Source organism: Chrysochloris asiatica, unplaced genomic scaffold, assembly GCF_000296735.1.
Source record: "Chrysochloris asiatica unplaced genomic scaffold, ChrAsi1.0 scaffold00236, whole genome shotgun sequence".
NCBI classification, from domain to species: domain Eukaryota; kingdom Metazoa; phylum Chordata; class Mammalia; order Afrosoricida; family Chrysochloridae; genus Chrysochloris; species Chrysochloris asiatica.
The window spans coordinates 3,760,854-3,777,885 of NW_006408754.1; the positions used below are offsets into that span (position 1 = coordinate 3,760,854).

At 39.4% G+C, this 17,032-nt stretch overlaps 1 protein-coding gene across 1 annotated transcript in view; it reads right to left on the reverse strand.

Moving 5' to 3' along the window:
• The window catches only part of LOC102816182 (F-box/WD repeat-containing protein 12-like), a 24,694-nt gene extending 8,422 nt beyond the window's left edge, over nt 1-16,272 (reverse strand). Inside the window, exon 1 of the mRNA XM_006873320.1 lies at nt 16,162-16,272. Within this exon, the coding sequence (XP_006873382.1) occupies nt 16,162-16,272 (111 nt within the window). The remainder of the gene's footprint in view (nt 1-16,161) is intronic.
• Nucleotides 16,273-17,032: the final 760 nt, after the last annotated feature.

Consider the following 17,032-nt stretch of genomic DNA (forward strand, 5'->3'; position numbering starts at 1 on the left):
TCGTTGGGATCTTCCTCTTTTTCTCTGACCCTCCACCTTACCAAACATGATATCCTTCTCCAGCGGCTGATCCCTCTTGATAATATGTCCAAAATATGAGAGACGAAGTTTGGCCATCTTGGCCTCCAAGGAGCACTCTGGCTGCACTTCTTCCAAAACAGATCTATTGGTTCTTCTAGCAGCCCATGGCACTTTCAATATCTCAAATTCATATACCTGAAAACCAATTACTTCAAATCTTGCCCCTCAAACTTGTTTCTCCTTCTGTATTCCCTATGCTGGTCAATGGCGTCATTACAAACCCAGAGGTGTAATTCTAAGACGAGAAAGTCATCCTTGATCCTCCCTCTCTTTCACCATCCACATTCCACAAATCACCAAGTACAAGTAAATCCAATTCCAGAAATCCAAGTGTATCTTCTTTACCCCTATACTATGGCTTCCTGAGTTTGTTGTTGTTAAGTGCCATCAACTCAGTTCTGATTCATAGTGACCCTGTATAGGGTTTCTAAGGAGCAGCTAGTGGGTTTGAACCACCATCCTGTGGTTTGCAGTCTAGTGCTTATCCTACAGAGCCATACCAGGAGTCCTTCCTAAGTTTAGGTCTGTACTATGTCTTTGCTGTGTACTTGCAAAAGCTTCCCAACTGGACTTCCTGAATCTTACCTGGCAATCTCTAAGACAACCCACATAAAGGATGATTTAATATGATATACTGCTGCTTAAAATCCTTTCAGAGTACTCTATTGTATACAACATGAAGCCCAAATAGGGCAGGTAAGGTCCTGCCTGAGTTTACCCTGCCTCCCTCTGTAGCATCATTTTCCACCATATAACATCTTGCACTTTATGCTCTGATTATGCCAAGTTACTTGCTGTTTCCCAGAAAATCTCTTCCAAGTCTCCATGCATTTATGTCTGTAATTCCCTCTGAGTGGAACTCTGCTGGAGTTGCTGTCTGTGTAAATGGTTAGCATGCTCAGCTGCTAGCCAAAAGGTTGGGGTTTCAAGTCTAACTGGAGAAAAAAGCCTGATGATGTACTTTCAAAAAATCAGCCATTAAAAACCTTGTGGAGCACAGTTCTACTCTTACATTTAGACAGCAGCTTTTAAGAATTCTGTTATTTAAATTTTGCTCCATAGACTGGCAATCTCTGTGATACCTGAGAGCATCTTAGAAATGCAGACTCTCAGGCCTCACCCCAAACCTACTGACTCAGAATTCACATTTTAACAAGGTCCTCAGGTAATTCTTGTGCATGTGATAGTTTGAGAATTTACTTCCTAGAATGCTCTTTACTCTTATTTTCTTAACCTAAAATCAAAGACCATAGCCTTCAGTATGGATTGTATCTCAGTGTAAAGATAACAAAAATCCTCACAACTGGACGAGTAAAGAGTATCATGATAAATGGAGAAAAGATTGAAGACCTCATTTTGCTTGCATCCACAGTCAACATGCATGGAAGAAGCAGTCAAAAAAAGAAGTATTACATAGGATAATCTCAGCACAGGAGTTTGAGGATTAACATACGGAGTATTTTAAATAGTTTCATATGCATGTGAAATTTGGATAATGAATCAGGAAGACCATAGAAGAACTGATGTATTTGAATTACAATGTTGAAAAAGAATTTTGAAAGTACCATGGACTTCCAGAAGAACAAACAAATCTGTGTTAGAAGTAGAGCCAGAATGCTCCTTAGAAGCCAGGATAGCAAGATTTCACCTCTCCAGTCCCTGGAGAAGTACATTATGCTAGGTAAAGTGGTCAATGAAAAAGAGGAAGATCCCCAATGAGATGGATTTGCACATTGGCACCAGCAATGGGCTGATGCATAACAATTGTGAGGATGGCACAGAACCAGGCAGTGTTTTCTTCTGTTGTGTGTGGGGGTCACTATGAGTCAGAGCCAATTGGACGGCACCTAACAACAAAGGTAACAAGTGATTCTTAGCTTTATAGATCCAATGCCATCAATGAAGGGGCTTCAAAATATTCCTGGAAAAATTAAATGAACAGATAATGGAAGTTTTCTACCAACTTTTGAATCCCCCTCATACACAAGGGTAAGTCAAAAAGTATTGCTACAAAATCATAGAAACCTTTATTAAACAAAATGTTAAAATGTGAAGCTGTTATTTCCCACCACATTATTTAAGTGTATAACACACCTAAAGGCAGTGTTTCCATCTGTCTAACCTTTTAAGGAGCTCTGGTAGCATAGTGGTTACGAATTGGGCTGCGAACAACTGCAAGGTCAGCAGTTCGAAACTACCAGCTGTTCCGCGGGAGAAAGAAGAGGCTTTCTGATCCTGTAAAGATTTACAGCCTCGGAAACCCTGTTCAGGGTCATTATGGATCGGAAACGACTCGACGGCACTTAACAACAACAACAACAACAACCCTTAACTATCTGGTCAACTATCTGGCCAACTGATTGGAAGAGAACCGTATTTGTTCCCATTCCAAAGAGAGGTGACACATCGGAATGCCAGAATCATCAGACAATATCTTTGATATCCCATGCAAGTAAAGTTTTGCTAAGTGGAATACAGAAATGGCTGCAAGCATACATTGATAGAGAACTTCCAGAGGTTCAAGCTGGATTCAGAAGAGGCTGTGGAATGAGGGATATCATTGCTGATGTCCAATGGATCTTGGCTGAAAGCAGAGAATATCAGAAAGATGTTTACCTGTGCTTTGTTGGCTACACAAAGGCTTTCAATTGTGTGGATCATGACAAGCTGTGGACAACATTGCAAAGTATGAGTATTCTTCCAGAACCCTTAATTGTACTCATGAGGAATCTGTACCTGGACCAAGAAGCAGTTGTTCGAACAGAACATGGGAACAATGAGTAGTTTAAAATTAAGAAAGGTGTGATGATCGTATTCCTTCACCGTATTTATTCAACCTGTATGCTGAGCAAATAATAGGAGAAGATGGGTTATATGAAGAAAAATGTGACATCAGGATTGGAGGAAGACTCATTAACAACCTGCAATATGCAGATGATACAACCTTGCTTGCTGAAAGTGAAGAGGACTTAAAATATTTACTGATGAAGATCAAAGAGTATAGCCTTCAGTATGGATTACATCTCAATGTAAAGAAAATGAGAAAATCCTCACCACTGGACCAATAAACAACATTCTTATCAATGGAGAAAAGATTGAAGTTGTCAAAGACTTCATTCTTCTTGGATCAACTATCAACCAATACTTATGGAAGCAGCAGTCAAGAAATCAAACGACATATTGCATTAGGGAAATCTACTGTACAAGACCTCTTTAAAGTGTTGAAGAACAAAGATGTCAGCTTGAGGACTAAGGTGTGTCTGACCCAAGCCATGGTATTTTCAATAAGCTCATGTGCATGCAAAAGCTGACAATGAATAAGAAAGACTGTAGAAGAAGTGATGCTTTTGAGTTATGGTGTTGGAGGAGAATATTGAAAGTACCGTGGGCTGCCAAAAGAACAAACAGATCTGTGTTGGAAGAGATGCAGCCAGAGTGCTCCTTGGAGGCCAAGATGGCCAAACTTCATCTCTCATACTTTGAACATGTTGTCAGGAGGGACCAGTCACTGGAGAAGGATCTCATGTTTAGTAAGGTGGAGGATCAGAGAAAAAGAGGAAGACCCCCAGCGAGATGGATTGGCAAAATAGAAACAACAACAGGCTCAAACGTGGCAACAATTGTGAAGTTGGCAAAGGGCTGGGCAGTGTTTCATTCTGTTGTGCAGATGGCACCTAACAACAACAATCCTTTGCTAAAGAATACAGTGCTCTTCAATTGACACCATGTCAAAACAGCAGTTTGGGCATCCTCCAGGGACTCAAATTGTGCTCCTTTGAAATGTTCTTTGAGATTGGGAAACAGAAGGGAGTCTGAAGAGGCAAGATCAGGGTTGTAGGGTAGATGAGGTAATAAGACTTCCCAATGTAATTTTCATTGGCAACCGTTGTTACCCTCCAGGAATGAGCAGGGTGCATTACAGTAATGGAAAACATTTCTTGACACAAATGGTCTGGTCTTTTTCTCACCAATGCAGTTTTCCACAGTCTTAAAACTTCTTCATAATAGGCCCTAGTGAGTGACCTGAGTCCTTGGAAACATTATTTACCTCTTGGTGGTGAGTTCATGTCCAGACCTGAAGGGTGACTAAGGGTCATAGTTCAGGTGTTCACTAGTCTCTATCAGACCAGTAATCCTGGTCCTCTCATGCTTCAATTTTCAGCCAAACAATAGACAGGTCTATAAGAGAAACAGTAACACTGGGGAGTATGCACACCTCAGAATACTTAACCATTTTAGATCAAAGGGGCAACAATTTACCCAAGGACAAAGTTCAGAAGGTTTAGGAAAGAAGAAGGAATGAAAACAGAAAACAGGGAGGAAGTGGGAAGTGATGTTACATTTCTGTTCCTCAGAAACCCTATACAGGGTTACTGTGAGTTGGAATTGACACAACAACAAAGAATAATAAAGCTAAGAAACGTATATTATTGAGAGAACTTGTCTACAGTCATCCATTGTTTACAGAGACATGTTTACATGTTTTGTCTGAAATCAACACCAGCATATATGAACTAGCACCCTAGTAGCAGTACTTTTTTGACTGAGCCTTGTGTGTATATAAGGTGGCATCAAAAACTTAGAGGAAAAGCGGAATGACAAGATAATGGAATATTTCCATGAACTTTTTACGGCCTCCTTCTATGTATGCATATATGTTGTTGTGCTCCTTTTCGTCAATTCGAACTCATAGTAACGTATATGATCCAGTGTTGGTGTTGTTAAGTGCCATCAAGTCAGTTCTGACTCATAGTGACCCTGTATATGGTTTCTAAGGCTGTAAATGTTTATGGGAGCAGAAAGTCTCATCTTTCTCCCATGGAACTGCTGGTAGTTTCGAACTGCTGACTTTGAGGTTAGCAGCACGACTCATAACCTGATGATCGAGTAGAACTGCCTAATAGGGTTTCCTAAACTGTAATCTCTATGGGAACAAATCATCAGGTCTTTTCTCTGACATAGCAGCCGGTATATTAGAACTGTCAGTTGGCAACTAGGAACTTACCATTTTGTAACCAGGGCTACTCTTCATGTGTATTATATATTATATATATTTAATAATAATAATTATATACATATATCTGTCTTTGCTGCTTTGAAAGAAATTTCATAGCTAATATAATCTATCTACACTAATAACTTTTAAAAAACAGTAAAAGTTTACTTGTGATATGAGAAAAAAAACAAGTAAAATGTTGTAAAATATGCATTTATGAATATAAATCCTTGGGCACACTACATTCTAAGATCTAATAAAGTAATAGGATGTTTGCCTAGAATCACTGGGGAAGACAGATACAAATGAAGACCGATTCAGGTGTGTTTTGTGGGTAACACAAATACCATAAGCAATGAGACAGTTATGTGATTTTTTGGAAATGGTAAACAACTCTTGGCAAAGTTCCAAAGAGAGCAAAATGCAATTTCCTTTTGACTTACAAGGGAGTTGTATTCCCGAAAAATGCAGATTTTATTAAAACTGTGCAAAGCATACTTTGTGTTTCTATGTGAAATGATTTAGGTTTTAGACTCAGATAATTACAATCAGATTTTTACTTACAGAAACATTTACTAGGGCATTCAAACATCCTGTTGGCTGCAAGAACATTCTTTGTTGTATAGACCAAAACACATATAACAGGACATCTAGGATCCCAATCCTCCACCTACTAAATGCCAGAGTGATTTACCAATCAACAACAGAAACACCCTATGAATTTCAAGACTCCTCAGAAGGGACTATACTTCTACTGAGAAATGTTGGTCTTCCTGATAGACTCTAAAGCTTCCTTCAAGACTTAGTTTACCTCATCACTGTCTCCATCCTTGGAGTCCCTCGCTGTTACAAATGGTTAAAGTGCTCTGCTAACCTAAAGGCTGAAGGTTCAAGTCCACCCAAAGGAATCTTGTAAGAAATGCCTGGCGATCTGCTTCAAAAAAAAAAAAAAATCAGCAACTGAAAACCCTATGAAGCCTGGTTCTACTCTGGTACACATGGGGGATCATGGGTCAGAATCAACATAATGACAACTGTTTGGATTTGGTTTTGGTGTTCTTCATCTCCAGTGCTTTTCTTCAATGGTGCTCTCCTGGAATGTCTAAGTTCTTGCCCAGGTTCTTGTAAATGTGATGCACACAGATTCTTTGTAGGGCAAAAATGTCTCTTTATCACCTTTGTGACCCTAGGAAGTCACAGTCAGAAAAGTAAACTTTCAACAAAGGTTGCTAAATAAGTAACTTTTAGAAACAAAGAGGAATGCTCAAAGCATGTAGATTAGGTATTTTGTCATCTATAAAATGGAAAGTTTTCTAATGCTTTTACTTTCTCATGGATACAATATGACAAAAATGGACATTTGGTAATCTTTCTTTTTTCCCATTATAATCACAAGTATTTCTGCCCAGACTTTACTTGTTCATCCAATGTATTCAGTGACATTTCCTTTAAGGAATCCACAATGCATCAGGAAAAGCAGCTAAGTACATGACTTGGTATGTTTTTAAATGCCTCCCTGTTGAAACCAAGGAAGAAGGCAATTCATTCTTACCAGGAGATTTGGGGAGAACTTTTCAAAGGATGGGATCCTTCCATACATACTTGTCCAAACGCTTTTAGCTTGAGACTTCTAAAATTGCAGTATGAAGAAATATGTGATATATTCAGTGATGTATCTCAAAATTAACTGAATGCAAGCATTTCCCCAAAAGTTTATTATTATGGGTATAACCCATATCCTTCTGTTGGGTGACTCGAGACCCTGTCATAGACTGGAAGATCAACCTTTCCAAATAAGATAACTACCATAGCACTCTACCCACAAGAGTTAACTAGAAATCAGTATTACTGCTTATTCCCACTCATGTATTAAGTTTGTTAGTTGTACAATAGGGAAATTTGTGACTGAAAATTATACTTCTTTAGCTTAAGTTGTTGTTGGTATTATTAAGTGCCATTGAGTCGGTCCCAAGCCTGTATAGAGTTTCCAAGGAGCAGCTGGTGAGTTTGAACTGCTGACCTCATGGTTCAAACCGACATTGTGGTCCAGTGCTTTTGCTACAGCACCACATCAGGACTTCCTTATTTCAAGGAGTAAATGCAATAATAGGGTTTGATACATTTGTACTGTTAAGAGTGGATTGTGGGGATGGTAGAAAAAGTTAAACATTTGGCAGATCTAGTATTTAAAAATTACAACGTCTGCCTCTTTCCTTTCTGTTCCTCCAGAATGTTCCACAACTTTTGGTATGTCAAGGCATGTAGCAAATATTTGTGGAATGAATTAATGCAGGCATATATAAATGAAATGATCTATATTTCCATTTGTTCTGAGATTCAGAATTTTTATTGAAATTACTAAGCGTTAAGGAAGTAAAAATACTAAGGAAAACAATCCTGAAGGAATTTTCTTCCCACCCTAGAGTGAATAGAGCCGTGGAAGCACAGAGGATTCACGGTCAGGGAACACTGTGACCTTCTGGGCCCTGCACGAAGAGCACAAAGCTTGTCTTTTCTTTTTTTCCTTCCTTTTCTTCCCTGGTTTCATTAGCTGATGCCAGCACAGTCTAGATGGTGTGCATTTTACACTTGAATGAGACATTCGCTGTCCTCAGTTCTGGGTGCACCACTCTGTTGCCTCCATCTGCTGCTTCTGATAACTGTTCATATTTTAAATATATTTCATTCCCAAAGTAGTTTGACGGCTCTCCATAGAGCAAACAACCCCACTGGCGTAGAGCCACTTCTTGGGTGGAAATAATTTGGGCAGAGAGAAGACATATCACCAGTGAGGAAAGATGAGGGGTGGGGGTGTGGATTGCCTGCAGAAGCTGATGGTGAAGACCAAGACTGTGTGCTGTAGTCCTCCCGAGGCCACCACACAGCTCAGTGTATCTTTGCAGAAGGGTGAGTGGGGAGGAAGTTTCAGAAGTTGCTTTGCTGTTTCACTTCAGGATTTGAACATTCCTAGCCTGGTCAGCTGACAACTCTCCATTATGAATAACCTCCAGGAAACTTAGATGCACAGAAATTTGCCTCCAGCCCTCAAAGCCTCCTTGGGTGCATCCACCATCTATGCCACACTTTGAAGTCCCCCTGCTACTTTCAGCTGGCAGCTGCCTCCCTTTCTGTGTTTCTTCCTTCTAGCAACTGAGCGCTAGCCAACATAATCACCAATTGCACTTGGGAAAGATGGAGTAGTGCAGTGTAGAAGGTCTCACTGAAGAACAAGATCACTGGGGTAGATGTTTATTCTTTCACAGTGTGGATTCAGAGAAAATTGGAGCTAGCAGAAGAGTTTTAAAAAATAGCTATCACGTAAGTTCTAACTCATAGAGACTCCATGTATTGCAAAAAGGATTGCTCTATAGGGTTTTCAAGACTGTGACTTTTCAGAGGCAAATCTGCAGGCATTTCTTCTGAGGTATCTCTGAGTGTGTTAGAACCACCAACCTATTAATTCACAGTAGTTCGTGCCACCAGGAAATCAACCATAGAGTTTAAATCAAAACAAAACAATTTGTTGCTACTGAGCTGATTCCTAAGGTGAACCCTTAGATTACAAACTAGAGCTACTCCATAGGATTTTCTTGGCTATAATCAGGATCACCAGCCCTTTCTCCACAGTACTGCTTAGTGGGCCCAAACCACCATTCTTTAGGTTAGCAGTTAAGTGCAAACCATTTATGCCAGGCAGGGACAGTAGAGTTAGTAGATACCTAACTTAATACTTTTTCCTAAAGGCTTCTTAAATTTACGTGTCCCAAATTAACTCTTGATATCCCTTCCCAATCTCAAAATTCTCCTCTCTCAATTTCCCCCTTATTAGTTCATGGAGATTCCATTCTTTCAGTTATTGTTGTTGTTAGGTGCTGCTGAGTCAGCTCCAACTCATAGTGAACCTATGCACATCCGAATGAAACACTGCCCAGTACGTCCCCATCCTCATCATTGTTGTTACTCTTGAGCCCTTTGCTGCTACCACTGCACCAATAGATGTTGTTTAGGGTCTTCCTTCTTTTCACTGATCCTCCACTTTACCAAGTGTTCTTCTCCAGGGCCCGGTCCCTCCTGATAATATGTCTGAAGTATAAGAGACGAAGTCTTGCCATCCTGGCTTCTAAGGAGCATTCTGGCTGTACTTCTTCCAACAAAGATTTGTTTGTTCTTTTGACAGTCCATGGTACTTCCAATATTCTTCTCCAACCCCATAACTCAAATGCATCAATTCTCCCAAAGTCTTTCTTGTTCATTGTCTAATTTTCACATGCATATGAGGTTATTGAAAATACCATGACTTGACTCAGGCACACCTTAGTCTTTAAAGTGACAATTTTTTTTTTTTTTTTTTTTTTTTTGGCATTTTAACACTAAAGAGTCTTGTGCATCAGATTTGCTTAAATGCAATATGTTGTTTGATTTCTTGACTGTTGCTTCCATGAGTGTTGATTGTGGATTCAAGCAAATGAAGGCCTTCGCTACTTCAAATTTTCTCCATTTATCATGATGTTAATTATTGGTTCAGTTGTGAGGATTTTTGTTTCCTTTATACTGAGGTGCAATCCATACTGAAGGCTGTGGTCTTTGATCTTCATCAGTAAATATTTTAAGTCCTCTTCACTTTCAGCAAACAAGGTTATATTATCTGCATATTGCAGGAAGTTAATGAATGTTCCTCCAATCTGATGCCACAATCTTTTCATATAATCCAGCTTCTTAAATTACTCACTCAGCATACAGGTGAAAGAATGCAGCCCTGATGCACATCTTTCATGATTTTAAGTCGTTCAGTATCCCCTTGTACTGTCCAAACCGTGGTCTATGGACAGGTCCCTCATGAGGACAATCATTGTTCTGGAATACAAATTCTTCACAGTGTTATCCATAGCTTGTCATGATACAAACAGTCAAAAGCCTTCGCATAGTCAACAGAGCACAAGTAAACATCTTTCTGGTTTTCTCTGCTTTTAGCCAAGATCCATCTGGTGTCAGTAATTATTTCCTTAGTTCCACATTCTCTTCTGAATCCAACTTGAATTTCTGGCAGGTCCCTGTCAATGTACAGTTGCAGTCATTTTTAAATTACCTTCAACAAAATTTTATTTGCATGTGATATTAATGATATTTTCAATGATTACTGCATTCCATTGAGTCACCTCTGTTTGGAATGAGTACAAATATGGATCTCTTCCAATTGGTTGGCCAGGTAGCTCTCTTCCAATTTCTTGGCATAGATTCATGAGTGCCTCCAGTGTTGCATCAGTTTGTTAAAAGATTTCAATTTGTATGCCATCAATTCCTGGAGCCTTGTTTTTTGCTAATACCCTCAATACAGTTCAGACTTTTTCCTTCAGTAGCATTGATTCTTGATCATATGCTACCTCTTGAAATCTACTATTTCTGTTTTGTACAATGACTTCTGTGTATACCTTCCATCTTCTTTTGATGTTTTCAATATTTTGCCCATGGAATCTTCAATAATTCAAGTCGAGGCTTGAATTTTTTCTTCAGTTCTTTCAGCTTGACAAATGCTGAGCATGTTCTTCCCATTAATTATAATAGTTGACTTCAGCTTCTCAAGTTGCCCTTTGAATTTTCTGTTCAGCACTTTAACTTCTTCATTCTTTCCATTTGCTTTAGCATCTTTACAATGAAGAACAAGTTTTAGAGTCTCTTCTGACATCCATTTTGTACTTTTCTTTCTTACCTGCTTCTTTTAATGACTTTTTGCTTTCTTTCTATATGATCTTCTTCAGATCATCCCACAACTCTCTGATCTTCGGTCATTAGTGTTTAACGCATCAAATCAGTTCTTGAGATGGTCTCTAAATTCAGGTGGGGTGTGTTCAAGGTTATATTTTGGCTTCCGTGGATTTGTTTTAAATTTTTCCATTACAGCCTGAGATTGCATATTAGCAAGTGACAGTCTGTTCCACAGTCAGCCCCTGGTCTAGTTTTGGCTGATGATATTGAGCTTTTACACTGCCTCTTCCCACAGATGTAGTCAATGTGATTTCTGTGTATTCCATCTGGTGAGGTTCATGTGTATAATCACCTTTTATGTTGTTTAAAAATGATATTTGCAATGAGGAAGCATTGGTCTCATCAGATTCTGTCATGTAATCTCCAACAGCATTTCAGTCACCAACTCTGATCCTTCCTGTTTCCAACCTTTGTATTCCAATCACCAGTAAGTATCAATACACCTTCATTCCATTTTTATCAATTTCAGACTGAAGATGTTGATAGAATTCTTCAATTTCAGTATCACTGTTTCTAGTGGTTGGTTGGTAAATTTGAATAACTGGTCTTCCTTGTAGGCATATGGATACTATCCTATCACAGACAGCGTTCTATTTCAAGTTAAATGTTGAAATGTTCTTTTTGATGGTGAATGCTACACGATTCTCCTTAAATTTGTTATTCCTAGCATAGTAAACCATATGTTTGTCAGATTGAACATAACCAATACCAGGCCATTCCAGTTCACTAATGTCTAGGATTTTAGTCTTTAAATGCTCCATTTCATTCTGACAACTTCCAATATTCCTAGATACACACTTCATACATCCCATGTTCCAATTATTAATGGATATTTGCAGCTGTTTCTCCTCATTTCGAATTGTGCCTTGTCATTTAAAGCTTTACTCCATTCACATCATTATGTTCAGTTCTACTTTGAGGAGGCAGCTCTTTCCCAGTCATAGTTTGAGTGCCTTCCATTCCTGAGTTCTTATCTTCCAGCACTATATCTGACAATATTTTGGTGCTATTCATAATGATTTCATCTTCCAGTATTATATCTGATAAGGTTTTGCTGCTATTAATAGGTTTACAGTGGCTAAACAATCAGAAGTAGTCCATCTCTCTTTCTTCCTGTCTCATAATCTAGTGGCTCCACTGAAACCTGCCCTTCGTGGGTGACCCTGCTGGTATCTGAAATATCAGTGACATAGCTTCCAGCAACTGGTATTTCAGCAACATGTAATCCTCCATACTACAACAAACTGACAGACGAGTGGTGGTTTCTTCAGTTTTTCAGGCCAAAAACCTTAAGATTTATCTTTGATTCCTTTGTAGCTCTATCATACATTTGGTCCAATAGAAAATCCTGCTGGCTCTCTTTTCAAAATACAGCCAGAATTTGATCCCTTTAATACCTCCACTGCTACAACCTTGGTTCCAGCCACTTTCTTCTCCCCTATGGATTACTGCAGTAGTCCCAGGTTTAGCAAACTATGGCCTTTGAACCAAATCTGGTCAGTAGCCCCTTTTTGTAAACAAAGTTTCATTGGCACAAAGCCACCACCTTCACTAGTTTTCCTTGTCTATGTCCTGCTTTCATACCACAACAGCCCCAAGTAGCTGCAGCAGAGACCTTATGGCTTGCAAAGCCTAAAATATTTAGGCCCTTTACAGAAAAAGTTTGCTGACCCCTGCAATAGCCTATTAAGTTGCAAGCTGGATAATCATGGCCCTGCGGCAAACTCTCTCACTCAGAGTAAAAGCTAAAGGCTTCTAAGGCCCTGTGTGACCTGGCCCTCCATGATCTCTGACTTTATCTCTCACTATTTATTCCCTTGCTCACTCTGCTCTGGCTACACTGACTCCACTCCCAACATCTTGCTTTTCCCTCCCATCCTCCTGTCTCATGCTCTTTCCCAAACTAGATAGACACGTTCCTGACAGAAGACTTCATACTTTCTGTCTCCGTTGCCTCAAACCATCTTCATTTTGACATCTGCAAGGCTTGATCCTTCTTTACTCATTTTTAACTCAAATGACATCTAGTGAGCCTTGTTTAAAAATGTCCCCCTTCCTACTTTCTATCCTCTTCATTGTTTTTTTTTTTCCTCCATAACAACTATCACCATTTAACATGTCATATTTTACTCATTTATAGTGTCTTTTGTCCCACCCCACCTCCTCACTGAAATGCAGACTCTGAAAGCAGAAGTTTTTGTCTGTTTTGTCTTCCTGATGTAACCACAGTACCTAGACATGTACTGGCTGTTTAGTAACTAATTTTTGAATCAATCAACCCTTGAAAGTGGTGATGTTACAGCAAATGTAAAATGAAACCAGTGTAGAAATTACCAAACAATATCATTAATATCACACACAAGTAAAATTTTGATAAAGATAATTTTTAAATGGTTGCAGCAGTATGTCAACAGGGAGTTGCCAGAAATTCAAGCTGGATTGAGGAAAGGATGTGGAATGAGAGATAATATTGTTGATGTCAGATGGATCTGGCTAAAAGCAGAGAATATGAGAAAGATGTCTACTTGTGCTTTCATGATTACACAAAGGAATTCAACTGGGGATTTCAGAATCCTTAACCATGATCATTGGGAACCTATACAAGATAAAGAGGCAGTCATTTGAATAGAACAAAGGGATAGTAAGTGGTTTCATATCAGGAAAGTTGTGTGTCAGAGTTGCATCCTTTCTCCATATTTACTCAATCTGTATACTGAGTAAATGATCTGAGAAGCTGGACTATGTGCAGAAAAATGAGGCATCAGAATTAGAGGCAGCTCGTTAATAACTTGTGATATGTGAATAACACCACCTCACTTGCCGAATACGAAAAGGACTTGTAGTAGTTACTGATAAAGATAAAAAATTACAGTTTTCAGCATGGATTATAACTCATTGTAAAGAAAATGAGAAGTTTCACAACTGGACCAGTAAAGAGCATCATGATAAACAGAAAAAAGATTGAAGTTGTCAGGATTTCATTTTACTTGGATACACAGTCAACACTCAGGAACGTAGCAGTCAAGAAATCAAATGGCATATTCCACTAGGCAGATCTGCTACAAAAGACTTCTTTAAACAAATGTTTGCTTTAAGGACTAAGGTCACCTAACCCAAGCCATGGTATTTTCAATCATCTCATATACATATGAAAGCTGTGTAATTAATATGGAAGACTGAAGAAAACTTGATTTATCTGAATTGTGGTGTTGGCAATAAATATTGAAAGTATCGTGGACTGCCAAAAGAACCAGCAACTCTGCCTTGGAAGAAATATAGCCAGATTGCCCTTTAGAAGCAAGAATGAAGACACTTCCTCTCACACACTTTGGACATGTTGTCAGGAGAGCCAAGTAACTAGATAAGGACATTAAGCTTGATAAAGTAGAGAGTCATTGGACAAGAAGAAGATCCCCAATGAGATGGATGGACACAATGGATGCAACAATGCGCTCAAATATAGCAACATTTGTGGTTTGGCACAGGACTGGACAGTGTTATGTTCTGCTGTACATAGGGTTGCTATGAGTCAGATCTGATTCAAAGGTGCTTAACAACAACAGCCAGTGTCTCAGCAGCATTTATACAACTCTTTTTATACAAAACGGTCCCCTTAGGAAAGAATGGCTCAGTGGCAGGAAGAAATGTTCTGTGGACTATTATTGTTAAGTGCTATCTAGTGGGTTCTGACTCATAGCCACGCTGAATAGTGTTTCCAAGCAGCAGCTGGTGAGTTTGAGCCACCGACCTTGTAGCTCAACTCAATCTTGTGGTTCAGTGTTTATTCTACAGCACCACACCAGGACTCCTGTTGACAAGTAAAACCCAAAAACCCATTGCCAGTGAGTTGATTCTGATTCACAGCAACCCTACACTACAGAGTAGAACTGCCTCACAGTGTTTCCCAGGCTAAAAATTTTTACAAGAAGACTACCATATCTTTCTTCCATGAAGCAGCTGGTGGATTTGAACGGATCTTTCAGTTAGTAGCTGGATGCTTAACCACTGCACAACAATATCCTCCTGTGGATTTATAGTTGTTGTTATTACATGACATCAAATTCTGACTCATAGCGACCCTGTTCTAAGGAGCAGCTGGTGGGTTTGAAGCAAGTCCTGGTGTGGCATTGTAGGTTAATGCTCCAGACTGCAAAGCCATTTGAACTGCAAGGTTGTTGGTTCAAGCTCACCAGCTGCTCCTCGGAAACCCTATACAGGGTCATTATGGGTCAGAACCGACTCGATGACACTAAACAGCAACAATAACCTTGTGGTTAGCAGTCTACAGTGCCACACCCGGAATCCTTTGGGTTTATTTTCCACTTTCCCTTTTCCATCTTCTTTCTCACCATGCATCCAGTGTCTTCACTCTATTCCTGAGTCTATGAGTATAGTTTCCATAGTATTTTATATATTCATCTCTTTCTTCTACCAATCATTATTAAAACATATCTCTCTGGCTTCTATAACCAAAAGACTCAGGCCTGTTCTCTTCCAAGCTGACAAATTCATTAAAGCCCAAATATTAATGAATAATAATGTCACTTCTAGAAAATAATTTGCATTTAAACAACTTTCAGTGCCAGAATCCAAAGAGGTGAGTGATATGGGAATTTTCAGCATACTCAGCTGGCCTAGATCAGCTGGGTAGTCATGAGAGGTCCCTGCAGAGAAATTAGATTATAGCCCATGGGCAGCTGTCCACTCCGCCTCTACAGGGTAAGTCCATCCATGCATATCCCCATTGGAGTATGCATGCACACAGACAGACAGGGTGTCAATGAGAGGCACTGAGAACATCTTAACTTGCATGGAAATGATCCTGTCACTTGTGATGTATGTACACACATACATATATTACTATCGATTCCTCTCCTTGGTGCTTTTCATCTAGCTCAGTCCCACTGACATGAAGCCACTTCTGGGAAAGTAGAAGGTGGCTGGATAGGCATAGGGCTCAGCTCTAAAGAAGGTGAGAAAGAGAAAGTGTGTTAATTGGAGAAGGGATTATTGAAGCATAAATCACAAGCATGTGCCACTGTCTTCCTGGCACCAAAACACATCAAGGATTCTGAGATGTGGAGAGGAGGAAAAGGTGGAGAAGTGCAAGCATGTTTATCCCAAAATAGTCCTCCCCAAAAAGATAAATTCCTGGTTCTCAAGGTTTTATGCTATGCAAAACAATTTAACTTTCTTAGGTAATCTAATGTTGTCAGACAAAATTAAGGGAATCATCTAAATAATTGAGAAAGAGGAATTTATCCATTAATAAGTTGGATTCATTAACCAGGAGTTCCTCGTACAACTTAAGAGCTACTCACCCCATGGACAAGAATGCTGCTGATCTTCCAAGGATAGAGCAGATTAGCATGAGCTCCAGGTGGTCTCCAGCCCATGTGGTTGTCAAAAATGAGCAAGTCATTTTCTTGCATATTATGATAAAGTATGACTTTTTTTCCCCCAACACCACATATTTGCCACCTGGTAGAAAGTAAATTGGTCCCTTACTCCTCCAGGGGATCCCCAGGCTTCATTTACTTAATTGTCTTGACAAAAAGGAACAATTGTGTAATCATATGGAAGATTTCTACAATTTTATCAAAATGGCATCCTGGAAATGAAAATGCACAAGCAATTAGCACAGATTTTAGATTCTAAGAATTTGTAAGCTAAAGTGAAACCGGTTTCTTGAACAGCTAAACACATCAAGGGATGTCAGGATGGTGCAAACAGTTAGCTCACTCAGCTGCTAACTGAAAGGTTGGAGGTTTGAGCTTACCCAGAGGAACAACAGAAGAAAGGCTTAAAGATTTACTTTTTAAAAATCAGCAACTGAAAACTCATAGAACACAGTTCTACTCTGATCCACATGGGGCCACCATGAGCTGGAATCACCTCCATAGTAACTGGTTTGGTTTTCTAAACACAATAATGACAGATGCTCTAGCCACTGTGAAGAATATGTTGATTGATGTCATAACAGAAGTAGAATATTTGCTCCTTTAACATGACATCTTTGAGAGGTTTCACCAGAAAGCTGACATGCTCTGTCTCCAGAGCACTGTCACAACCTAACATGCGCTCATGACATACAACAGATGCAAAAACGGACACACCTGGAGGCTCTAAGGGATTCTCCACTCTACTAGAGGTGGTTGTTTCCTTCCAAAGCAAAGGGGATGAAGAAGTTAA